The sequence below is a fragment of the Camelus dromedarius genome, chromosome 9 (genome assembly GCF_036321535.1).
Source record: "Camelus dromedarius isolate mCamDro1 chromosome 9, mCamDro1.pat, whole genome shotgun sequence".
In the NCBI taxonomy this organism is placed as follows: Eukaryota; Metazoa; Chordata; class Mammalia; order Artiodactyla; family Camelidae; genus Camelus; species Camelus dromedarius.
The window spans coordinates 45,569,818-45,595,924 of record NC_087444.1 but is presented as its reverse complement, the minus strand read 5'-3'; the positions used below and the strand labels follow the sequence as shown (position 1 = coordinate 45,595,924).

The 26,107-nt window shown below is 51.4% G+C and overlaps 1 protein-coding gene across 1 annotated transcript; it reads left to right on the top strand.

Moving 5' to 3' along the window:
* Positions 1-24,353, top strand: MMP2 (matrix metallopeptidase 2). The gene is made up of 13 exons (XM_031458425.2): positions 1-481; positions 3,020-3,246; positions 4,149-4,297; positions 5,397-5,525; positions 5,758-5,931; positions 8,790-8,963; positions 9,773-9,946; positions 11,785-11,940; positions 13,181-13,316; positions 16,778-16,914; positions 17,980-18,139; positions 21,866-21,975; positions 23,439-24,353. Exons 1-13 carry the CDS (start codon positions 326-328, stop codon positions 23,540-23,542), a joined length of 1,986 nt encoding a protein of 661 aa, XP_031314285.1. The 5' UTR covers positions 1-325; the 3' UTR covers positions 23,543-24,353.
* Positions 24,354-26,107: the final 1,754 nt, after the last annotated feature.

The following is a 26,107-nucleotide window of genomic DNA, read 5'->3' as shown; positions in this document are numbered from 1 at the left end:
CCCAGCCCAGCCGGCCACATCTGGCTGCTGCCCTCCCTAGTTTCCGCTGCATCCAGACTTCCTCAGGCGGTGGCTGGAGGCTGCGCATCTGGGGCTTTAAACATACAAAGGCTTTGCCAGGACCGGCGAGAGCAGGCTGCGCGGCGCGGGCTGGGGCGCGGGGGCCGGACCATGCGCCGCTGAGGCGGACGAAGCCTAAACCACCGAGTCAAGTAGCCTCTTGGAGCGCAGCGCTGCGCGGCGGAGCAGGCGCCAGCCAGGCGGCGACGCGGCCGCACGCACCGAGCCAGCCACCCCCGGGCGACGCGCGGGGCCCGGGAGCGCAATGACCAAGGCGCGAGTGGCCCGGGGCGCGCTCGCCAGCCCTCTGCGGGCGCTCTGCGTCCTGGGCTGCCTGTTGGGCCGCGCCGCCGCCGCGCCGTCGCCCATCATCAAGTTCCCTGGAGATGTCGCCCCCAAAACGGACAAAGAGTTGGCTGTGGTGAGTTGCTGTGCTGGCCTCATCGAGCCAAGTTTAGACCAACTTAGGCGGTGGAGGATGAGGGACTTCCCACCACCCCACCTCCGGAGGCTGGCGGTGGAGGGGGGGGGGTCTTCCCGCCACCCGTCCCCAGGGTGGGCGCACAGCGTGGGGGAAGGGCTTCAGTAAACAGCCTGGGGTGGTCCTTGGCCAAGAGAAGGAGGGATCTCTGGCAAACCTCAGGAGAACTTTAGTGAGAGGGGAAGGCCTTTGATAAAAAACTTGGCAACTTTCAGGACCCAGCAGGGGGGCGAGCCGCCAGCGGGGGCGGGGAAGGGAGTGCTTTGGCAAACCCCTGGAAAGGGCCCCTTTTGCAAATAACAAGGACATTGTCTAGTATCTGAGATTTTGCAAAGGGGGCGGCTTTGTAAACAACTTTTGGACACATCTGGAGGGTTGACTAACCAGGCCCTTGGACAGAGTGCTGGTAGGCCTTTGGCAAAAAGCCCAAAGGGGTGTCTTGCAAATGGTAGCGGATCCTTTAAACCCCAGTAGGATTTAGGGGAGAGGGTCTTTTGGCACATGAGTTGGATAAATTTTCGCACACACGAGCGTGAGTGCTCTGGGCAAAACGGGACTTGGCAAACATCTGGGACCTTTGGCACACATCTGGAGAGGGGCCTTGGACAAACCTCTCTACTGGCCATTTTTGGCAAATATTTGGAGCTGGAGGGAAGCGGACGGCGCATCTTTTTCGAATGGTTCACTGAACAAATTGGTCAGAGAGGGTCAAGGGTTAGATCTTGGAAAGTTTCCTCGAACTTCTCCGAAGGGGTCGGAGGACAGAGAGAACTGGCGGGCAGGGCGGAGGGAGGGCCAGCACGAGGGCTCCGGCGCGTGGGGCGGGGGCGGACCGAGCTGGGCTTGGGTCGGAGAGCCGCCAGGGAGCCCTCCCTCCTGGCGGGGCTCCGAGCTGCGGCTCGTATGTTGTTTTGCGAGAGCGCGCGCGCGGGCGCGCCTGGCCCGAGGGGCATTCTGGCCACGGCGTTGCACTAGCAGGGATGGGGGCAGCCGAAAGGCCTGGGGCTGGGGTCCCCTCAAGATGTTTCTTCCAGCCCGGTTCTCCTTCAAAGCCCTTACCCTCCTTCAGCCGGACCCACCCAGGGAACCACTTGTCAGGCTGTGACAGCACCCTTGCCCCTTTTCCAGCATCTAGGTCTCTGCCCATTCTGGATAAATAGGTTAGGAGACCGTACACGTTTAGGGGGCTACTTTTCTCACGGGTCTGGAGCTGGTCTGCCTAATGATGGGACTGGGGGTGAGGGTGAGGGAGAAGCTTTGGAGCACTGGGTTCCCATACCCTCTACAGCATACGGAAGTCCATGGAGCCCAGGGGCAGTGCAGTGGCGGGGGGGTTTGAGAAGCCAGGCTCTAGACTTAGACTGCCTGGCTTCAGATCAGTGGGTGCACTGATTAACTGGCCTGGTAAATCTGGAGCAAGTGACTTGACTTCTCAGTTTTGGCTTCTTCTGCAAACAGGGTAAAAATGGTGCCTGTTTCAGGGTTAAAGGAGAGGTAGTCTTAGACACTTTGAAGGGTAACTGAGACATGGTAAACACTCAATAATCATTGGTCATTATAACAACAACAACTACTATTATTATTATTGCACCTCTATTTCCCTTTTCCTAACTACCCTCTGAAGCAAGGTTATGATGCCAGTGATAAGGTTTCCTGGCTCCTTCTGCCGTTTCTATCACATAATTAACTTTGCATTTATTTGGTCCTTCAGCCTTCCCACACTGGGATTCAAACCCTAGAAACTAGAAACGTCTGTTGTGCACACCACTTGACCCCCACCAGCACTAGCACAGGGCGTGGCACCTTGGAAGTGTCAAAAAGTATTTGTTGAACAAATAAATGAGCTAGCTGACTGGTCCCTGCCCCCCTGCAGGGGCCTGTTTGATTGTGGCCTCAGTTTGCGCTGAGCTGGCTGCGCAGTACCCGAAGGACAGGACTGTTTTCTTTTGGGAAATGGCAGATCCAGGATTTGAACCCAGGTCTGTCTGTTGCTGAAGTCGACACACATAGCCTTTGAATCTCCTTATAAGAAAAGTGAGGAAAATCATCCCTATGTCAGCAGTTTGTTGGATTAAAAGAGTTGATGGAGGGAGAGGGGGTGGTAGAGGGTACCGTTCCTGGAGCCAGACTGCTTGGGTTCGAGTTCAGTTCTGCCCTCTGTGAGCTGTGTGATCTTAGGCAAGTTTCTTAACCTCTCTGCTTTAGTTTCCTCTGTATGATGGAGATAGTAATAATGTCGACACTGTAGAGTTGCTGTGAGCATTAAATTAAATAAGTTAATATGTGCTGACATCAGTGCCTGGGCATATAGTAAGCACCCAACTTGTGCTCCCAAACCATGCCCCCTTCACCTTTTATGTCCCTCAGCTAGTGGGGTAACCCAGGGCTCCACCCAGTGCCCTTGCGTTCGTGACTCCTTTGGTCGATACTGTACCATCCTAACGTGGCTGCTTGCCTCGGGGTGCTTGTTTCTTCCAGCAATACCTGAACACCTTCTACGGCTGCCCCAAAGAGAGTTGTAACCTGTTTGTGCTGAAGGACACACTGAAGAAGATGCAGAAGTTCTTCGGGCTGCCCCAGACAGGCGAGCTCGACCAGAACACCATCGAGACCATGCGGAAGCCGCGCTGTGGCAACCCCGATGTGGCCAACTACAACTTCTTCCCCCGCAAGCCCAAGTGGGACAAGAACCAAGTCACTTACAGGTGCCAGGGCAGGGCTGCGGGAGGCGGGGCCCTGGGCCAAGGGACACTGCGACTCGTTGGGTGTTGCCCTCTCCCCACTCCAGGAACCCAGGAGGTATCTTGGGAGGGCGAGGCATCTTAAGGAGTCTGCATACAAAGTGCTTTAGGAACAGGCGTCGGACAGACCAGGACTTGAATCTCACACTTACCGGCTTTGGGGCATTGGGCTACTTCCTTTTCAGTCTGCTGAGCCTTGGTTTTCCAATCTACAAAATGGGGTTAAAGCAAAAACCTTCCTCGTAGGTTGGTTGGGAACTGGATCACATACGTAAAGGGCTTTCACAGTGTCCAGCGTTTAGTAAGAGCGTAATAAACGCTACTATTACTGGTAGGTGGGGTCATTGGGGCAGGTAAAGTGAACTTGATGATCAGTTGCTAATTAGGTTTTATATTATAGAGTTGTTATAATTGGCTGTTAACTGGGCTAAGAGCTCCGTTCTGAATGACTAGTGCTGGATTCCAAGCATGAGATCTCTGCTGTGTCCCGTAATTCACTATTTATACCCCTTCCCTCCCCACCAGCCCCCCAGAATGCGGAGACTGCTGAGACAGATCCGGGCTGATCTAAGAATTCATGGGCTCTCAAGGAATTCTGGGTGGGCTCTTCTCCCAGCGCGCTCTGCTCTACATGCACGCACATACATCTGCGTGTGCAGACACACGCACATGCACACACTCGTGCACACAAACCCATGTACCCTCACACGTATGCACACACTTGCACACCTGTGCACATGCACCCACCCTTGTGCACAGTCATGCAGGCTCACACACAATTGCATATACACACCCTTGCACACACGCACACAATCGCGTGCATAGGTGCAGCCGTACATGCTCATACGCGTTTCTGCCACCTCCAGGATCATTGGTTACACCCCTGATCTGGACCCCGAGACAGTGGATGATGCCTTCGCTCGTGCCTTCCAAGTTTGGAGTGATGTGACCCCACTGCGGTTTTCTCGGATCCATGATGGAGAGGCTGACATCATGATCAACTTTGGCCGCTGGGGTAGGCAGAAGGGGGGCCAGCAGGGGGACTAGTGTAGAGACGGGGGCGATCTGGACATTAAAGAGGCACAGGAGGCTCCTTTCCAGCTTAGCTAGGAGGGCAGAGATGTAGACACTGGAGTGGTGTGGATGGGAGCAGACTAGTGTCTGCCGCGTGAATGTGAAGGCGAGGACGTGACCCTGGGTATTCCCCAGAGGCAGTGTGAACCAGAAAGCAGTGGTCTGCCCGCACTGTCCAATTTGATAGCCCTTGGGTTCATAGGGCTACTGACTTCTAAATTAGCTAAAATTAAATAAAATTTAAAATTCAGTTTTGTGGTCACACTAGCCACATTCCTAGTGCTCAGGAGCCACGTGAGGCTAGTGCCTGTTAAACTGGACAAAGCATGTTCCCATCACGCGGGACGTTCTGTTGGATAACACTGGTAGACGCTGAGGAACCCTGATACGAGAGTGGGTCAGATACTATGGAGCAGGGTAGACTTGAAAGTAAGTGGAATAGAACCCAGGGTCAGGGGTGCCATGCTGGCTGGTGGTGGGAACACTGGCAGTAGTGTAGACATGTAGGCAGGCAGTGTAGACATACTGAGTAGTATGTGACAAGGGTAAGTGTCATGGGCACAGGAGACAATGTAAATGTGGGTAGGTGGGGTGGCCCTGGGGGGCAAAGTGGTTTCGAGGGTTAGTGCTGTGGGTGTTGGTGATAGTATTCGTGATGACATGAAGGTAGGTGATACGGCTAAGAGAGCAGCGTGGGCGTGAGTGTAGATGGTTTAGACACTGGGGACAATGAGGATAGGAGGATGGGTGCTGAGGACACTGGTGTGGCAGTGTAGATATGTGAGTAGGTATAGTGTCGTTGGCAGTAGTGTAGACAATGAAGTAGTGTAGAGTTGGAGTGGTGTAGACCATAGGATGGCAACAATCAAGTCAGCAACTCTGTTGACTCATTCTATCCCCAGTCCTGGATAACCCAGCTGGGACTGGGGATGGGGACAGATGCTAGGGGGTGGGCTAACGTGCCCCAACCAGGGGTGCGATATCGCTGGGTTTCAGTGCCCAGCCTGGGCAGCTAGAAGCTGAGAGCCAGTGTGTTTCAGAGCATGGAGATGGATACCCCTTTGATGGCAAAGATGGGCTCCTGGCTCACGCCTTCGCCCCCGGCCCTGGCGTTGGGGGAGACTCCCACTTTGATGACGATGAGCTGTGGACCCTGGGGGAAGGGCAAGGTAAGAAAGTGACCGTCCGCATCCCAAACCTCCTCCCCAGTCCTCGGCATGCCTCCCTGTCACCTAGCAACAAGGACTGTGGCTTCCCTGGCTACCTTGGGCCCCTCCGTCTACTCTGATGGGACCAGAGAGATGGGAGGAGGAGGGAGGTCACACACCCGGGTGAGTGAGACTCGTAGTCTCCAAAGAAAGGCCTGGAGAGGCTGACCCTCCACCCTGTGTGGCCCCTCAGTGGTCCGCGTGAAGTATGGGAATGCCGACGGGGAGTACTGCAAGTTCCCCTTCCTGTTCAATGGCAAGGAGTACACCAGCTGCACGGACACGGGCCGCAGCGACGGCTTCCTCTGGTGCTCCACCACCTACAACTTTGACAAGGATGGCAAGTACGGCTTCTGCCCCCATGAAGGTGAGCGTCCACGTGCCCCCAGGCTTTCCATCCCAAGCTTCCCCTTCCCGGCCTCCACACTCCCCATGCTTGGCACTGCCACTCAGCCAGCATCCCCACAACGTCCTCCAGGCCCCACGTCCCAATCTGAGCCATCACTGTGTCCCCCTCATCTGTGCGATGATTCACTTAATACTTTGATTAAACCAATTCCCTTTTTTAAGTTTCGCCATTAGCCATAATATTTTTCAAATCGCAGGTTTGACGTGCTAATTATTTTTTTCTGATATGCATTAGAATTAACTTAGAATGAGGGGAGGGTATAGCTTAAGTGGTAGAGTGAATGGTTAGCATGCATGAGGTCCTGGGTTCAATCCCCAGTACCTCCTCTAAAAATAAACAAGCAAAAAAATAAATAAATTACCCCTCCCCCCCGATGTAAAAATAAAATAAAAATTTTTTAAAATGAGTTAAAAAAAAAAAGAATGAACTTAGAATGATTAAAATGCCCAATGATTCTCTCCAGAATCACTCTCTACACTCTAGTAGGATTAGGGGTTCAAGGGCATGAGTAGAAGCTTAGGGGTGGATCAGAAGCCTAGCAGTGGGATGGGGAGGCAAGACTCAGACGCAGAGGTTGGTACCCAACCTGGTTTGGGGACATTGACCCCAGGAGTTTCAGCCATTACTCCTGATTGTCATGCTGACTCTCTGTGTGTGTGTGTGTGTGTGTGTGTGTGTGTGTGTGTGTGTGTGTGTGTGTGTGTGTGTGTGTGTGTCTGGGCACGAGGGCTGTTCCATCTGCCTCTCCCTCTCTTGGTCTCCATCTATCTTTGCTTGTTTCTGCATCTCTGTGTCTTGACAAAGGCATTAGGTTTGACAGTATTTGTGTGTGTGTTTTTGTCAATGCCTGAGACAAGATTTTCATATATTTTGAAGCCATGTAGAGGAAGTTGTTTTTCAAAGGCGTAAGGGTATGAAGTACACACTCAATCCTTTTTTAGTACACCCTTGACACTTCAAAAATCATAAAAAGACAGCACATACAACTTCATACTCGATCAAGTCATTGTGTTTAATGATTCTCCAGATTGAAAGCCCAGAAAATGTGAGGAAAATGGGAGAAAATCCGAAATTTTTTAAAATACTTTTTTCTTCCCCATCTCATAAAGACCACTTGATCTGCAGATAAATAGATTCCTCTGTCTTCTTGGCTGTAGTTTTACATGTTCGTGAATCTATCTGACTTTACTGAACCCTGAGCACCAGCCATGCTGACAGAGGGAAAGAAACAAAGAGTGAATTAACTGTGTTCCTGTTTACACTTTTAGTACCAAAGCTCACGCAATGCTTTGTATTAAGTAAGAGTTCAAAGCACTGACCAGAAAGTCAGCAGTATTTAAAAACAAATATATTTCATGTGTCTTGCATTTCCCAGTAGGGATTCAGGTGGCGTTAACCCTCCCACGTATCAACCCCTGTGATCAGAACTGAATGTTTTGATAATAGAAGTGGGAGCAGATGTAATTTGTAAGTTTGGGAAGGGTTTTTCCCTGCTCTGGACATTAGCCATTTACTTGGTCTTTAGCCAGATGCAAGTTCGCACGACATGCACGTGTTTGGGTCTTGCGGCAGAGGTGCTGGTTACTCAGCCCCTCCTGACTGCTGAGTCAGTGTCTGCCTCTCTCCATCCCTTTGGGGGCAGGATCTGAGGAGAGATAGGGGCTTCCTGGGTGGTAGAAGTGCAGCTGTTGGGAGGCCAGAGGCGGAGACTGGTCTCCATCGAGGTTAACACTTTGCCTTTCCCACTTTGAGGCTACCAAGGCAACTGACCTCAGTGTTGCCTCCTCCTTTAGTCCCATTGTTCTTGGTGTAGCAGGAGAAGGTCTCTGGGGTGGGGAGAGAGGAGCAGTGAGGGTGTGGGTCCCCGAGACCTGTGGTGGGGGGCCAGGGAGCAGGCTCTCTTCTGGCCATGGTGGAGTTAATGGGGGCTGGTGAGGTCACCTCTGGCGCCGTTGTGCACAGATGGTCCTTGTTACGCACTTGTGGTTTTGCGAGTTGGCAAATCAAGAGACGCACCATTTTGTAGCTTAGGGGTGGATGAGGGTACGGGGGAGCAGGGGGAGAACCCAAGACAGACAAGCCCAGACTCTTAATCCTACTCTCTCCCCTGAACTCTCCAGTCATGGCGCATGTCAGAGTGGGAGCCTGGGTGTGTGCTAAAAGATTCCCAAAGATACCACCTTCTCCTCCTCCCTCCCCCTCCTCCTCTCCCTCCTGCAGGGACCGCAGCATCCAGGAAGGTGGTGGTGGGGGAGGTTGAAAGGAAGTGAAGCTTTCTCTGTGTGTGCGCGCACGTGCGTGTGTGACAGAGAGTGAGCCAGGGAGAGGGTGAGATGAGGGTGTTCTGTAGTTTTCAGTTACAGCTCTCATCCAGTTTTCCTGTTTCTGTGACCATGAGCAATTCCAGAATCAGCTTTCTCTGAACCCCAGTTTCCCTGTCTGTCAAATGGAGAGGCTCTTGCTCTCCTGCCCACTGTGGATGTAGGGGCACAAGAGTGGACTGGGGCTGAGGCAGAGCTCTGGAGGCCCCCTGCTGGGTGCCAGGTGTTAACTGTTGTATTGCTGGGGTGGGGTGGGGTCCATCAATTCCCACAGGAAGAATGGGGTTGGCCAGGGAGGTAGGGGTAGTTATCCATGGCAGCTCAGAGAAGCAGCAAGTCGCCAACCCGTGTAGATGTTTTTTAATATTTTACCAATGTTACAACTTCCCTGGTGTGAGCCTGCAGGTGGGGAGCCAGCCAGCTCTGTGCCCACGCAGGTGTCCAGGGATGGGCAGGTGGGTGGTATCTCTCACATTCTCTCTTTCCTCCCCCCAGCCTTGTTCACTATGGGTGGCAACGCCGACGGTCAGCCCTGCAAGTTCCCATTCCGCTTCCAGGGCACATCCTATGACAGCTGTACCACGGAGGGCCGTACCGACGGCTACCGCTGGTGCGGTACCACTGAGGACTACGACCGCGACAAGAAGTACGGCTTCTGCCCTGAGACTGGTGGGTGTCATGCTTCTCCCTGCCCTCTGGTAGAAAACCGCTGAGAGCCCCCTCCTCACCCCCTTTCCCCAGGACAGAGGTGCTAGGCAGGACACTTAGCAGCTGCTACAGCACAGACGTTGGGCACCAAAGGCCATTTCGGCCGAATTGGTGATGCCTGATGTCAGTCCCGCCCAGGACCCTCTCTGAGTGACCCATCTTCTTTCAGGCCCCCTGACAGTGGTCTCTTCCTCTCTCCAATCTCAAAGTCTCTCTTCCCAGCCTTTCTTTGTCTTACTCTGTATCTCAGTTTTTTAGTCTCTTTTTCAGTAAGGACTCCCTTCCTCCTCCCTCCCTCCCTCCAACAGGTATTTACTGAGCACCTGCTCTCTGCAGGAGACACAGGTAGGCCTTCCGCAGGACTGTCTGTGATGGGTCTCCTGCCCTAGGCAAGTGTGTTGCCATCATCAGCTCTGCCCAGCTCCCTTTGCCTCTGGCCCCTGTGGCCCTATCCATGGGTGGCTAATTAAAGCTCAGGAATCTGGCTGCCTGGGTTTGAATCCCAGCCCTGGCCCTTCCCAGTAGTATCCTCTTGGGCAAGTTACTTCATCTCTCTGAGCTCCAGGCTCCCCATCCGTGAAATTGGGGACAGAATATGCACAGGGTTGTTGTGGAGGGCCAGCAGGGTGAAGGGTATACAAAGCATTTGATCCAGTGCCCTGAGCTGAGCGAGTACTTGCTAAGCTTGTTTTATTATCCATGTCGTGTCGTTCCCCGGTGGTGGCCTCAGACCCCTCGCTGCCCTCTGACACATGTCCCTAACCCCACAGCCATGTCCACTGTCGGCGGAAACTCGGAAGGTGCCCCCTGTGTCTTCCCCTTCACTTTCCTGGGCAACAAGCATGAGAGCTGCACCAGCGCTGGCCGCAGTGACGGGAAGCTGTGGTGCGCAACCACGGCCAACTACGACGATGACCGCAAGTGGGGCTTCTGCCCTGACCAAGGTACAGGCCCTGGCCATGGGCAGAGGCACCACACACCCCAAATCTTCCAGAGTCCCCACCCGCCACGGGCATAGACACTGCCTCCCAGATGCCCACCCACCCTGGTAGAGATGCTGCCCATTCCAGGGGAGACCCGTCCCCTGCTTAGACGTGAGATGGAGACATGGCCTCCAAAATAAAACCCCATCCATCCCAGTACCCACTTCCTGCATGGGAAGGAGCTTTCCCGAGGAGATGCTGCTTTCTTTCCACCTCTCCACCCCTCCAGGTGGGGCTGTCACTGCCCAAAATATCTCAATGCTGGGCGCAGGAACCCTGGGCAGGAAAAGAGAAGAAAATGGGAGGAGCCTCATCCTTGCCCCACCCCCACCCGCCACGTAGCGCAGGCGAGCCCCCAGAGCCCACCCTCCCTGCCCCATTTACACCATCCTTTGCCAAATTGTGAATGGAGGAGTCCTTGTCAGTGTCAGGTGCTGAAAACACAGCTGCCTGGGGCGGCTCCCTGCCCTCCAGGACTCATAGGCTGGAGTGAGAGAGTGTCCAGGAGACAGGCCATGACCGTACTGTGTGGTCAGTGCAGTGAGCAGGGTCCTTGTGGGGGACTGTGCCCACTCTAGTCTGCAGGACCCAGTGTCATTGGGCTCAGAGCTCCAGATGGCCAGGTGAGTGCGCTGGTCCCTGGCCAGCCAGAATTAGGTCGGCCTGTCCTTATGTTCCTTTTTTTCTTTTTTGCTCCCAATGAGATGGAGCTTAAAGAATGCCAACTGATAGAGGCTGACCAAAGGAGATTTTACTTATTTATTTTTTAATTTTATTTATTTATTTATTTTACATATATTGAATGCCGTGTCAAAGGAGTTTTTCTTACCCTCCTCCAAATCCATGCTAGGAAATGTCCTGATTTTACCTGCTCTGCTCCAGCCTCTCCCTAAAGGTGGGATGTTCCACCTGCTGGAATGGTTTAAGGCTCCAAAGCCAGCTGGGTCCACCCGGGGTGCATATTAGTTTCCTGGGGCCGCCAGAACAGAGTACCACAAACCACGTGGCTTAAAACAGTGGAAATGTATCTCTTGTCCTTAGGGAGTCACCTAGAAGTCTAAAATCAAGGTGTCAGTAAGGCCACATCCGTCCATTGTTACCTGGCCATATGTGTTCATCCCTATGCATCTCTCCTGATAAGGACATGGGTCCTTAAGGGTCCACCCTACTCCAGGATGGCTTCATTTTCACTTACATCTTAACTTACCTGCAGAGATGCTATTTCCAAAGAAGGTCACGGTCAAGTTAGGACTTGAATCTATCTTTTGGGGGGACACGATTCAACCCACAACAGCGTGTGATGTAGGGTTTACCTGCTGTCTGTGGCTGAGCCTGGGCAGCTACTCCAAGTGAGAATTTTTTATTGCTTTACCTGGGGCAGAAACAGTGGACCCACGGGGCCAGTCTCTCACCACTGTCTTACCTCTTTGGATACCCCTCAGAGCAGGTTTTGCCCCTAGTCTTTATAGAGAAACACAGAAAGCCAGGAAACAGGAATTTTAACAAATGGAACTCTAAGTAGAGATTTGTTTAAGTGCTGTGTTCTCTCCTTTATAGCACACATGCAGCCCACCTGGAAAGGGCAAGGGGACTTTGGCTGGCTCTAGTTGTAAGCAATAGGCATGGTCTGTTAACCCCAGAATTTTGGGAGAAGGAAGAATCATGACATGCCACTTCCACGGTCTCAGCACCACCATGGGGATGTCCTCAAATGTCTCCATTGCTGGGGCCAGGCTTGACTCCTCTCTCATCTCTCTCCCTCTCATCTTGCCCCCCTCTCTCCCCTCCCTGTGGCCCAGGGTACAGCCTGTTCCTGGTGGCAGCCCATGAATTTGGCCACGCGATGGGGCTGGAACACTCACAGGATCCCGGAGCCCTGATGGCACCCATTTATACCTACACCAAGAACTTCCGCCTGTCCCACGATGACATCAAGGGCATTCAAGATCTCTATGGTAAGCTGCAGCCTGGGGGTCTTGGGGAGGGGTCTGAGGAGGTCGTACAGCTGGCAATGGAAGCCCAGGGAGTGAAACCATCCAGACCCCATCCATCCAGGACTGCGGGAGCCCAGGGCAGGAGGCAGGAGTGTTGACCTGGTCGGGGGTATCAGAGCAACACCCCAAGGGGCCCTTGGACAGCCCCTTCCTTTCCAGATAACAATAGTATCCGAGCCCCTCTGGGCTCCCCAGAGCCACACTGCGAGGCAGGCAGAGCAGAAATCAGTGCTCCATTTTCTAGGTGGGTCAGCTGAGGCCTGAGAAAGGTAACCCTTCTGGCCCAAGGTCAACCAGGTATAAACCTCCAGGTGAGGTTTGGAATCCAGGAGAGTTAGCTCAATACAGGGTAGAATTTCCCAGCGTGTGGAATGATCTTGATGATACAGGAGTGCAAGTTTCTGGTTTTCCTAACAATTCTTTTATTTTAACATGGAATAGGATCAACACAGCAAGTACCCAAAACCATTTATTTTTATTAATGCTTACGATGAGGCCAGAGTTTACAAAGTGATTCCTTTTGTTTTTTTTTAAGTAAATATATTACAGTACTGATGGTACCTGCATAAAGCCAAAACGGTGAAAATGGTCCTGGAGTGACAAAGTGTCGGGAACATTAGACTTGGGAAAGAACTGCAGTGGGAATGAGAGGCTCTGGGGTCAAGTGTGGCCTCTGTCACTCACTAGCTGCAAGAGACGGAGCTGGTTGTTCCCTCTCCAGACTCAGTTTCCTCATCTCTAAACCGTGGCTGGTTATCCCAGGGAATGAAGGAGTAAACCCTTGAGAAAGTGCCACCCCCAGTGCTGGACCCACGTGTTCCCTCTGACTGCCTGGACTCTCGTGGGCTCATGAATCTAAGCTTTGGGTTTGAATCCTTGGGCAGTTCATACTACCTTTCTGGGCGTCGGTTTCCTTATCTGTGAAATGGGGGTTATAATGATGCCTTCCTCCCAGGGATGTTGAGAGGACTGATTTGGGGAATACTGGGAAAGCATTTATTAAAGGCAAAGGGCTTCAGGACTCTGGTTTCTGTTCCGTCTCCTTGACTCCTTGTCCCCTTGCCTTCCTTGGGCTGACACTGAGGCCAGAACACTCTTCCTTCTGACCCTCAGCGGGTTGGGTGGTCCAGCCTGGGGGCTCAGCCTTGTGGGGAGAACCCCTGGAGCTGGAGAGAGTCTGAGGTCACGTGTTCTCCCCCAGGGGCTTCCCCCGACATTGATGTTGGCACTGGCCCCACCCCCACACTGGGCCCCATCACTCCAGAGATCTGCAAACAGGACATTGTCTTTGATGGCATCTCTCAGATCCGTGGGGAGATCTTCTTCTTCAAGGACCGGTGAGTGCGAGTGCTGCCTTCCTGTCCTCCTTGCCCTCTGCCTCTTCCCCATTATCCTGCCCCCATCCTTTGCTCAAGGACCCCACTGGGGGCTTCCCAGGATGACCTGTATTAGACCATTTTTGCTGCATGTCAGACAGTCTCCGGATCTCGGTGGCTACCACAGCAGGCATTTCCTGGGCTCTCTCCTAGTCTGTGGGTCTACTAGGTATCTTGACTTTGGGCTACAGTTTGGGCTCAGGGGTGCTCTACATGTCCCTCGTTCTCCTGGGATTAACAGCTACTCGTGGCAGATGGCAGAAGCACAGGAGGCTAGATCAAACCACATAAGCACATATAAAGCCTCCACTCTCAACATGTTTGAGAATATTCCACTGGCTGAAGCCAATCATATGGCCAAGCCCAGCGCCCACTCAAGGGGGTGGTACTGCAAAGTCACATGACAACACACGTGGAGGTGTATTTCTAAAATAGGGATGGAGGAAAGAATTGGGAACAATATCCTGTCTACCACAGGCCTTCTCCTGGAATGGCCTTGACTTCAAATGTTCTATGTATGGGAAACAAGTAACCACAGGGTAGAGACAGGTGGTGTCCTTCATGCTATAAATAAAGGCCCCCACTCTGTCCACCCAACTGTCCTAGAGGCAGGCAGAATCTAGGACTGCATTAAAGGATCCCTCCATCATCCATCCATCCATCCATCTATCTACCTACCTATTATCCATCTATCATCCATTATCCATCCATCCATCCATTATCTATCCATCCATCCATTATCTATCCATCCATCATCCCATATCCGTCAGTTCATCCATCATCCATCCACATGTCCATCTGCACCTTCATTCATAGAGCATAGTAGTTGAGAGAATGGCTCTGGAGCCGGATTGCCTGGGTTAGAATCTTGGACCTGCTACTAACCGGTTGCATGATTGTAGGCAAGGCAATTGTATATCTTCTTTTTACCTCAATTTCCTCTTCTCTAAAATGGGATTAATAGTCCAACCTGTCTCGTAGGGCTGTTGTAAGGATTAGATGAGCTTAGAACAACACCTGACACAGAGTTAAGTGTGTTCAGTCATACTAGCTGTTATTATCAACAAATGACTACTTGGCATCGACTGTGCCAAATCCTTTGCTAGGCTCTGGGAGCTGGAGGTGGGGGGTGTTGTGCTGGGGGCGGAGGGGCTACTTACTGCCTGGATCAGTGTTCTCAAAAAGCTCAGTGGATCTCCCACACCAGAACCACCTGGAGTGTGAGTGTTAAAAGTGTGGGTTCCGCCCCCATCCCAGGCCCTCTGACTCGAGTCTCAGGGAATGGGTCCCAGGCATCTGCATTTTAGAAAATTCACTCAGTGATTCTGATGCACATGAGTGTTTGAGCACCCCCAGTCTGGTTTGGGGAACAGAAGCAAGCAGGACTGACAGCGTGCATGGCAGAATGAAAGAAATGTGACCACAGAGGCATTGACCAAATGCTTTGTGGACACTTCCGACTTTCCTTTTCTGAGGAAAGTTCCAGAGAGGAAGCCTCACTGGAGCGAGGACGTTAATTCAGATGGACAGTGGTGGGGCTGGCAAGTGGGGAACGTTTGAAACAAGAGAACTGCAAGAGCAAAGCTGCAGAGATGTGAAAGTTCCAGGCTTATATAGGGTGGACCAGCGAGCCTGGGGGAGCTGGAAGATGTTCCAGAAATTCTTGCAAAAGGCCTCCTCTGCTCCAGGCACTGGGCTAAGTGCCTGGGGGCAGATGCCAGTAGGGAGAGCACAAGAGTGCAGAGAGAGTTGAGACTCAAAAATGCAATGAGAAGTCAGGTCCATCAGGCCACGAACGCCCCAACCAGGATGTGTAACAGCAGATGTCCGTGCTGTCCTACAGCCCCCCCCCCACAGGGCTGGGGAAGAGGTGAGTCTGGGGGCCCCACTCCCCAGCACAATCCTTAGTCTGGATCACTTCCCCCTAAGGAAGTCCTGACCACACGTGCAGATCTGAGTACAGAGCTAGGAAAGGGCACAGAGCCCGGGCCCAAGTCGGAGCCATCCCTGGCCTGACACGTCACACTTTTCTTTGAAAAAGATGTTGATGAGTGTTTAATGGGTTCGCTGAATTAATCAGTAAATATTTCAGCCCTGACCACGTGCAAAAATTGGTGCTAGATACTGTGAGGAGACAAGAAAAGCAATGCTGTTGGATAATAAAACTCAGACTTCAGAGACAGATCTGGATTTGAATCCCGGTAATTCCATTACCTCTCTGATCATCATTTGCCAAATAAGGATTGTGATGCTTTCCTGTAGCAGGATGTTTTGGCTGCAAGTAACAGAGAACCCCAACTCAAACCAGCTTAAACAATGGAGAGAAATTACTCCCATGTGGTACAGAGTCCAGGGGTTGGGCTGCCTCCAGGGGCAGAAAGGGGGTCATTGACTCAATGAAATCTTTGTCCACTTCTGTCCTCCGTATTGACTTTGTCCTAAGGCAGGGCCACACGATGACTGCCAGTGGCAACCGGGGCTATAAACTTCCTTGCCCACATCCAGCAGAAGAGAGGGAGAGAGATCTCCAGATGTGAAATACGAGGTCACATGGCCACCGCCGAATCAATTACAGTTGCCAGGGAACATTAAGCTCTGATAGGCTTGGATCAGTGGTTCTTAAACTTTGGCATGCATTAGAACCATCTGGAAGGCTTGTTAAAACACAGATTACTAGGCCTCAAGCCCAGAGGGTCTGATTCATAGGTCCTGAGTTGGGGCCCAATAATTTGCATTTCTAATGAGTTTCAGATGTTGGTCTGGCGATCCCACTTTGAGAACCGGTAGCTTAAACTCATCAGAATGGGGATTGGGTCCACTTTTGGGGAAGGACGATCATCAACGTGGGGTTTTATGAGGAAGGATGATAGGGAGGGTAGACCACCGAGAACGCACATTGTGTTTATAGTATTGTGACATTTACGTTTTACAAGCCACGTAAAGTGCCTGGCACTTAGTAGGCCCTCAATGAACGACGGCTCTTATTACTCTTGCTAAATGCATGAATCCATTATTTCAACTCTAGGAAATGCTTTTGAGTGCCATCAGACCCTACCTCAACTGGCTTCTAATCTGGCAGGAAAGATAAGACACTGCAAAAAGCAAAAATCAAACTACTGTTCGGGCACTCAATGTTGATGATTTTGAGAAGCTCAGAGGAGGGAGAACACAGTATGGACAGAGGTAGTTAAGGAAGGCTTCTGGAGGAGGGAGCAAGAGAGGAAGCAAAGAGATTGCTTCTCAGCCCTGGCATCTTGCAGAGGGCTCTGCCCATTCTCCAGCCCTTCTCCAGCTGTTCTTTGATCTTGGCTCCCCCATCGAGGGAAACATCCTGGGATGTTTCTGAATGGGCTCAGGGAGGCATATGTGGTTACAGCTGCAGAGTGAAGGTGTGGTTTCCTGTGTTCCCTTCCCCCGCCCAGGTTCATTTGGCGGACAGTGACGCCACGTGACAAGCCCATGGGACCCCTGCTGGTGGCCACATTCTGGCCTGAGCTCCCGGAAAAGATCGATGCTGTGTACGAGGCCCCACAGGAGGAGAAGGCTGTGTTCTTTGCAGGTGTGTGGGAGGAGAGCTGCCTGGCCCTCGGCTCCAGGGGCGCTGCACTGAGGTTCCTGGGCACCTGTGGGTGTCCTCCCTCCTCTCCCGACCCACTCTTTCGACCATCATCTCCGAAACCCTGGGATTCATCTGAGAGACTGGTTCAGACACCCAGCATCAACTAGCATTGGCCCACAGAGCGAACGTTTCAATTACCTTTTAATTATTTTTAGTCCTTCTGATTCCTTCTCTAGAAGTAAAATGACAGTTTAGTGCTGGTGTCTCTCACTCCTGTCTAATGCTGGAGCTTTTAGCAGATGCCCATTTTAGTTAGAATTTTTTTTAAAATACCAGTTTGTTTTCATTTTTAATGTTTAATTTATTTCTGTAGACTTAAGAATTAATTCCTGGAAAACACAATATTAAGTTAAGAGCTAAGTAATAGGATGAGGAATCTCTGTAAGTGGGAAGAATCACCAAGGTAGGGTCATCTGGCTAGCGGTTGGGAAACCCTGCTCATTAATCTTCTTTCAAGCACCTGCTGTGTGCCAGGGATTCAGCCCCTGCTCTCAGGGAGCTCATAAACTAGTGGGAGAGACAGAAAACCAGGCTGTTAACGAGGGAGCACAGTAAGGGCTGTGATGGGGGAGGGAGGCTGAAGTGGAGGCACAGGATGGCTTCCTGGAGGAGCTGAAGGCTCAGGCAGCACCGTGGGTACACGTTCCACCAGCCAGCTCTCCAGCTCCTCCATCCCAGAGTGATCAGGGCAACTGCTGGCCCACAGGACACCTTTGTGCAAATTAGAAACAGCTACCCCTTAGGGCAGGCATGGCACTGAGAATCTGTGGCTTGGTGAGTGAAGCCAGGGTGGGACTCACTCCCACTGCCTTTCTTGGCCCTGTACCTTCCGTAACCAATTTGTAGAACTTTATATGTGAGCCCTGATTCTGGGCATTGAATGTGGAAGTGAGCAGAACTTGTGTTCCTGTTGCGAATGGCCCCATTGGGCTCCCCCGGCAGGTGGGTGGTGGGAGGAAGAGGCTCCAGCACCTGCCACCAACACACCCTTTGCTTCCACCCCAGGGAATGAATACTGGGTCTATTCAGCCAGCACCCTGGAGCGAGGGTACCCCAAGCCGCTGACCAGCCTGGGGCTTCCCCCTGATGTCCAAAAAGTGGATGCTGCCTTTAACTGGAGCAAGAACAAGAAGACGTACATCTTCGCTGGAGACAAGTTCTGGAGGTAAGGGAGGGCAGTGCGGAGGAGGCCAGCTGCATGGACGTGGAGAAGACACTGTGGCTTCGAGCTTCCTGGGTCACGTTCGGAGGTTGGTGGGCCATGGATACCCCCCTCTCTGGTCTCTAATCTTTCAGAGCTACGGGCCCTCTAAGATATCACCAAGGGTGAACCATCCTTAGGCACGTTATTGGTACAATTCTGGTTAAACTCCTATCCCTTCTCAGAAGTCTTTTGATTGGACCCTTGCCTGTCTGGTCTGGAGCCTCTTATTTTAGGGTGAAGCACTAAAAAAGCGGGTAATAAAAATAAAGAGAACAGCTGCTACTGCTGACGCTGTGTGCCAGACACTGTTCCAAAGGCTCACGAGGTGGGTATTATTATTCCCGTTTTGTAAGTGAGGAAACGGGTTCAGAGAGGTTAAGTAACTAGCTTAAAGTCACAGCCAAGTCGTGACAGACTGGGATTTGAACCCTGGGGTTCTGCTCCCAGATGACCTGCTGCTCTTCACTGTTCTACTCTGTACCTGAGATAGTGGGGTCCCAAGAGATGGGGTTGGTGGAGGCAGGGATGGCAGAGGGCAAAATATGATGAAGACTGATGGGTGTGTTGACTGGGGAGCCAGCATCCAAATCTGGCCCCACTGGAAGCAGCAGGCACCCTCTGGCCAGTCTGCCACAGGCCCAGTGGCAGTGGGTGCAGGCTGGTAGGGTGCCAGTTTGGAAGCAGGTAGCTCTCTGCTCCAGCTCATCCAACTAAAGGGAAGGGTTTGGTTTTGAGAGGCCATGGTCAGGGCTAAGGGTCAGGGAGCCCAGACCTTAGGAATTTGGTTGTAAACCTTCACACTCCTTTGATAAGCAAACTAAGCTCCAAAGAAATTGAATAACTTGTCTAAGTTACGTATAGGCAAGTGTGTTGGCCACAGAGTTAGGATTGTCACAGCTTCTTCTGTCTTCTAGCTCTGGGCCCCCTGCGCTGCACCTTCAGGGTCATTTGGTCAGTGGGGAAGGAATGGTATTCCTCCTTCCCCGGCATTGTCCCCACACTCCTCCTGTGGCTGCATCTGGACCTGTGTCTGCCATCCCTGGAACAATCCTGCTTCCTTCCCAAGGCCTCTCTCTCCTCCCCCATCTCCTCCCCACCCCTGTGCCTAGCTGCCCTGCATTCAGAAGCTGTTTATGTCCCAGTCTGCCGTGTCAGAGTGGAATTCCAGACATATCACTAAGATACTTAGCAACTTAAGCTGATTGATATCTTAAGCCTCAAAAAAGAAAACAGTCAGCCAGGAAACTGCAGAGCAGGCACTCTGCCCACAGGCTCTGAAATGCTCCTAGGCACGCACACGTACTGAAAACAGCATCTTGGCATGGTCGGCGCCCCAAATCTCCAAACCTTAGAATCGTGCACAGTAAGAGCCAGCCTCACAGAGACGTGAATCTTAGAGTCACAGTACCCTAGTGTCTTTGAATCATGGTGTTGGGAGGATATTTATAATCATCCTCCAGGCACACCCTGTGAATGTAAACATATGGGGACAGACATGTCCACATGTAATCGTGAGTGTGTGTATGCATGCACACACACGTGCATGCAGACAGAGGGATGCTCAGGCTCCCGTGGTACCTTGCCAGGCTTTGGGCAGAGTTATCTGCTTCCCAGTCCTTTTTCTGCAACAAGCCCACCTCCCAAACCCTAGATCTGGGATGGACAGCCTGCTCTACAGAGGAAGCTCTGTGAATCCTTAAAAGCAGCAGAACTGAACCAGCCATTGCAGGTCCTGGGCTGGGTTTCGAAAGGAGACAGCTCTTTTTCCCAGGAGAAGCAGTTAATGAGCTCGAAACACTGGTCCAAAGTCTGTAGATGCCCAGGCCTCCTTGCTGGAGAAGGAGGGAGCGCCCCAGTGATAGAGGATAAGCAGCTACTTCCAGCTTGGGCATCCCCTGGTTCATGCCAGGGAGTGCTCGGCCCTTGCTTCTGAAAGCTTCCACTAAGCCCACAAAAAGATATTCAATATCTCCTACGTGCCAGGCATTTACTTAGATGCTGGAAAACGGGGGTCAAGGCATAGTCACTCTGCTTGTGGAGCTTAACAATATCGTGAGGGAAAGAGGCATAGGCACACACAAATAAAACAGCAGTGGGTGGTGTGGATGGGTTGCTGGAATTTTAAGCTGGGAAACTTGGTTTTGGTACCTCAGGTCACAAGAAAGCATGTTAGGTTTTGTAAGAAGTCTCGTGATGGAGTTGAGATGAAGGAAGGCTTTCTTGGAAGTTCTCAGGGTGATGGGCAGATGGGGAAGACCCCTGTAGAAGGAAATTCATGGGGGAAGCTGTTGTTGGCATCCAGGGTGGAGGTGGTCGGGCTGGCTGCAGGGAGGAAGAGAGTCAGTGTGAGGCCCTCCAGAGGAGCGCTTGGCTGTCACCAGGATGGCATTCAGACATAGGTCTGTCTAGAAAATTAGCACCATGAGGGCAAGACTTGATCTTGTTGACTGATACGCCCAGCAACAAGTGTGAGCTCATTAAATATTTACAGAATAATAAATAGATTGAGTGTAAGTGGAGGAGCCAAGGAATGAAAATGACCCCAGCCTTTTAAAATTTCTCCAAAAAAATTAAGAAGACAGAGATGTTGCTAGCCAGGAAGAAGACTGCGCCAACCAATACTCAAGGCATTTACACAAACTGATGGCAGGGCCAGGATAACAACTTGCCCTGAGACCGGCAGCTGGGACTGAAGTGACGGGAGGTCCACCTTGTGGCTAACAGGGCTTGGGCTCGTGCAGTGTATTGTGACCTCACTGTCCCGGCTAAGATCGTCGCCCAGGACGTGGACTGTCAGCTCCACTTGACAGATGCAGAAGCGGCATGTGTCCGAGCCACCCAGTGAAGGGCGGTGATGGGGCAGGACCCTGTCCCTGGGCTCCTAGCCTAGTGCTCTTGGTACTATAGATTGTAGGAAACTAACACTTGCCAAATACCTACCCAGTACCAGGTCCTGGGACGGGCACTACGCATGTGTTATTTCATTTCATATATATGTTAATTAAATACGTTAAACACAGCCCATCTTACAGCTGGTAAAACTGAGTGTCAGAGAGCAACTTGCCACCCTGGAGCCAGACAGTCCTGGGCTGGACTCCCGCTTAGAAACTGGGTGCCCTTTTTAAGCCTCTGGTCTATAAAATGGGTATTAATTGTGTCATAAGATTGACGTCCGAATTGATTGAGAAAGTAGATGGAAAGTGATTAACGCACTGCTTAAACATTAGCGGTAGAAACAAGCCTTTTGAGGACAGCTTCTTATTACTGAATCCAAGGTTATCAAATTCCAGGAATGTGATTATCATCAAAATGAGAACATAAAAACTTATAACTGTCATGGATACCATAATATTTACAAAGGACTCATTCAGTATGAAGAATAGATTCAGAAAAAGATCCCACAGGCAGTTAGACAATTTAGAATCAAAAAGTTAAAAAGAAAAAAGTGCAGTAATCACAAGATTGTTTTTATGGGACTGTCCAATCGCCTGATTAGTGAGGAGTCGGGTTGGATTTACCCAGGTCTCACTCCCCGCCCCTCGGCTCCAGTTGTTGGCCTCCCCGAAGGGCTAGGTCTGGTTTCCTGTGCTCACCCAGGAGCCCTCAGCTGGGCCCTCCCATCCAGGGGATCGGGGGGTGCTGGCCTTTAGGGAGGCCGGCTGGTTCACCATGGCTGTTTCCTTGCAGATACAATGAGGTGAAGAAGAAAATGGATCCTGGCTTCCCCAAGCTCATTGCAGACGCCTGGAACGCCATCCCTGATAACCTCGATGCCGTGGTGGACCTGCAGGGTGGTGGTGAGCTGCCCGGGCCTCTGTCCGCTTTCTAGGACTCCCCACCCCCAGCTGGGGCCCCGCTCTTTGCAAGCACACACTCCCTCATTGTGTGGGGTGGCATGCAGATCCCCGGGAAAACAAACCAGCCCCTTCAGCCCAGTGCTGGGAAGACATCCAGACCCCTGACCTCTGCTCATTCAGCTGGCTCCAGGCAATAAGACCCAGAAAGGCCCCTCACAGCTGCAGGGCCTGGAGCCAGGGAGCAGGGAGGGCGGGAGGCCTGCTGGGGGTGAGAAACACGGGCTCTGTGCCCTGGATTCATTCTGGGGTTTGATCCAGGCCCTTTTGGGTTCTGTAGGAGGCCTTGTGACCGCCTCTCATTAGCAGAAGGATGGCTCCGTTTGAGACAGGACAAACTTTGTTACACCCTGCTGCTGATGTGGCAAAGATCTCCCATCAGCTCAAGTTGTCCCTGGTCCCTTGCTGAATAAAATGGCCAGTACCAGTGAGGGATAGAATTTGGAGCTTGGAAACCATATTCCTGAGGAGGCTTCTAGGAGGTCCTAGAAATGAGTCCAGTTTGGTTTTTTAGAGGATATTTCAATTAAATTCCACACAGATGCTTTTTGAGCTCCTATCCTCTGCTAAGCACATGGCCCTGACCTCCAGAGGCTAAAGGTCTTACATGTCCAAGAAAAAGCAGGATACGGTGAGGTGTTAGGTTAAGGATTATCTTCAGAAATAAATGTCTGTTGAACATGTACAACGTGCATGGATTTTAAAGGAAGTAAATGAGATCATCTATGTCAGAAGTAAGAAATTCCGAAGTCCATAGGGTCCAGGCTGGGAGCATAAATGAGTGAAGCAGGCAGAGCAGACAGTAGGGAGTGGTGGGGTCTGCGGAGAACCAGAGAGCGCATGGCTCGTTTTCAGGGGACCGTTGCTTCTCTGCTTCTGATGATCGCTGCCCCACAAGAACAGGGGAGCAGTGTTATTTGATATTCTAGCTCTTTCAAAAGAAAGCGAGAAGCCTGTATTTTCGTATGATATTTCCAGATGTTTACATGTTGGCAACTTACTCAGAATTCAACACAAGACAAAACTGTTAACAAACTTGTGTGAGCTAAATAAAACCCGTCTGTGGGCCTGATGGGACTAGCAGCCTCCTGGAAATAGAAAGTGCCTAGTTTGGTGCTTGGGCTCAGTGGAGTACTGTAATTTATATTAATAATAGCATCTATCATCTCATTTAATCCTCACCACAAGGCCTAAGAGGGGGTATCTTTATCCACATCTTAAAGATGAAGAAGCAGAGACTCAGCTCAGTTCCAAGCTATCTCCCTTCGTTTGGCCTCAGAAGGGTCTTCTGTGATGTAAAAGCTTCTTCCCTATGGCAGGCAGACTCGTAAAGCTTTCAGGAACCTTCCAGGTGCCATGATATCTTCTCTTCTCTTTTCTCATCCCTCTTCTCTTTCTCATCCCAGGTCACAGCTACTTCTTCAAGGGCGCATATTACCTGAAGCTGGAGAACCAAAGTCTGAAGAGCGTGAAGTTCGGAAGCGTCAAATCCGACTGGCTAGGCTGCTGAGCTGGCCCCGCTCCCCCAGGGGCCTGCCTCTCCATCACTTTCTGCACACCGGGCCCTGGGCACCAGGGAAGGACCCGGCTGGGCCTGGCAGCCCTCAGCTAGCTCTGTAGTTAATCAGCATTCTCACCCCAACCTGGTAATTTAAGAATCTGCAGAGTGGCTCTGCCCTATGTTCAAGGAAAGGTGCTGATTGTACCCCTCCCCGTGTCCCTCCCCACTCCCATATTTCACTAGCCCTCCAGAGCCACCCCCAAAGAGATGCTTTGATATTCTCAATGCAGCCCTGCCTTGGGCTGCCCTGGTGCTGCCACACTTCATTCAGGCTCCTCTCCCTCCACAACCATCTGTGGCTTACAGCACCCTAGGATCCAACAGAGACTGTCTCGAGAGGGCACTGGTGGCCCGACAGCCTGGCCTGGCATGGGGCTGAGGGAGAGGGGCATGGCCGGGTGGCCCCCCACCCCAGACACCTGGCCTTCTCACTGCTGGCTGCCTTAGGACTGTCCCTACATTAGCAGTTTGCTTTGGATGCACTTTGTTCTTTTCTTTTGATCTTTTTTCTTTTTCCACTTTGAAACTGCATTTCCTGACAGAAGGGCTCAGGTTGTCTGAAGTCACTGCACGATGCATCTCAGTCCACATAGTGATGGTTCCCTTGTGCGCTCTATTTAGTATGTCCCTCCTCTGTTACTTCCTTCACTGGATGGAGGAAAACCAAGCCATGGCCCCCGCTCAGCCCTCCCCTCCTCTCCCATCAACAGTTCCCCGTGGGAAACATCAACAGTATGAATAAAGACACCAATTGAGTGGCCGTGTGTTTGCTGGCTGTTTTAGCAGAGCCTAGAGCCTAGTGGGGCTCCTGCCCCAGCCAGAAGAAGAAACTTTTAAAGTCTTAAGTCTCTGCTCCCTGCAGGGGACAGGTGACATCTGGAAAGGTCAGAGTTGCCAAAATAAGCAGCAAGATACTCTCGGGGTGGGTGAGCTGGAGTCCCTCTGTCCTGTGGAAGGAGCCCTCGAACAGCAGCTTTTCTGTTTAATCGCAAGGCCTTGTTCAAGGTTTCCATACTTCTTGAGTCTCAGATTCTTAATAATTGACAGCAATACACATTCTAATACTAATAACAATGAACACCAGTAATACCGGCTCCATTAACAGAATGCTTGCTGTGTGCAGGGCAATTCACATGCATCACTTTATTTAATCTTTACAGCAACCTGAAGGGGAGAGGCCATTATTACTCAAATTTTATTGATGAGAAAACTGAGGCCTGGAGACAAGTAATTTGCCCACGGTACCGTAGATATCGGGTAACATCCTGAGTCAAGGCCAAAGACGACCTAGAGAAGGAGCTTTAGCCAAAGGGGAGTATCTCCATCAGCCGTATTACCCTCCACCTTCCCCATAGTCCCCTAAGTAAACACAGCTAGGGGAGGAAAGTGTATGCTTTCTATTAGTGGGTAAGCTCCTTACCCCTCCTTCCCAGCTGATTGCCCATCCTTAATCCCCTCCTATATAGATAAAAATTCTAGAGCTGCTGCAAAACAAATTAAAGGTCTGGGATTATTTCAGAGGCCCCTTCTGGCTCTGGTAGACTATTGCTTCAGACCTCTCGTGATAAGGCTCTTGGGGAAGGGGACGAGGAGAGGACAGGTCTGTCTGGAGGTAACCTTGGGCCCAGAGTTCTCTTCTATGGCCTGTCCAATGGCTTAGGTCCCTGAGGGCTCTGGAGAGACTGCCTCATGTACTAAAGAGCCACAAGGGTCTGACAGCCTCTACCTGAAGACCTTATGGCTGGGGAAGCTTGTACCATGACCTTAATACATTGTTATTAAGGTTCTCTGTTATACTGAGAATATTCTGCTCCACAACATAATGCCCAGAAGGTGCCATTTCTTGATGCTTTTCTATGAACACTATTCATGCATTATTTTACTTGTTACTACAACCCTGGGGGGTAGGAACTGATCTTTCATTCTGAGATGAGTATGCAAGCTCAGAGAGGTTAAGTGAGTAGCTGAAGGCTGCACAGCTATCTGGTAGGGTTGGAAGAGTCTGTGATTCTGCGGTGGATATGTTGGAAGGAGCAGCTGTCCCAGGACCCAGAGTCAGATCTCAGGGTGCCTCCAGCCTGCTGTGAGCAGCTGATCAGTAAAGATAGGTCATTCACCATCTCCATCTGACTCTCAGGCACTCAGGGCCTGACCAGCAGGTCTCAGGTCGTGGGAACATCCCTTTCCCACCGCAACCCATATAGGTCCATATAGACCCCTGAACTTCCTCAGGATGAAGTGGAAGTTCACTTCCCTTTTTAAAGCCAGGTTCCTCATCCAGCACAGAGGGCAATGAATGGTGTTTTGTCTTTTTTTTAGTAATAGCAGCTCACTTTGCCTTTGAAAAACCATCCCCCCACTGTCAGTCCATATTTTGAGTGGAACAGATTGCACGCCTGGCACCAATTTCTATGTTAGTCAGGACTCTTTCTGCTGTAACTAACTGATAAAATATCCCACTGAAACGGATTTAAGCAAAAACAAAACACACCAGAAGTCAAACTCGCCCTGGAA

What these genes read in the sequence shown, in the direction of transcription:
- MMP2 (XM_031458425.2), top strand. Translation starts at nt 326, where the DNA reads ATGACCAAGGCGCGAGTGGCCCGGGGCGCGCTCGCCAGCCCTCTGCGG. An exon ending in GACCCTGGGGGAAGGGCAAG is followed by an intron (nt 5,526 to 5,757) that starts GTAAGAAAGTGA and finishes GTGGCCCCTCAG; the next exon opens with TGGTCCGCGTGAAGTATGGG. An exon ending in CGGCTTCTGCCCTGAGACTG is followed by an intron (nt 8,964 to 9,772) that starts GTGGGTGTCATG and finishes CTAACCCCACAG; the next exon opens with CCATGTCCACTGTCGGCGGA.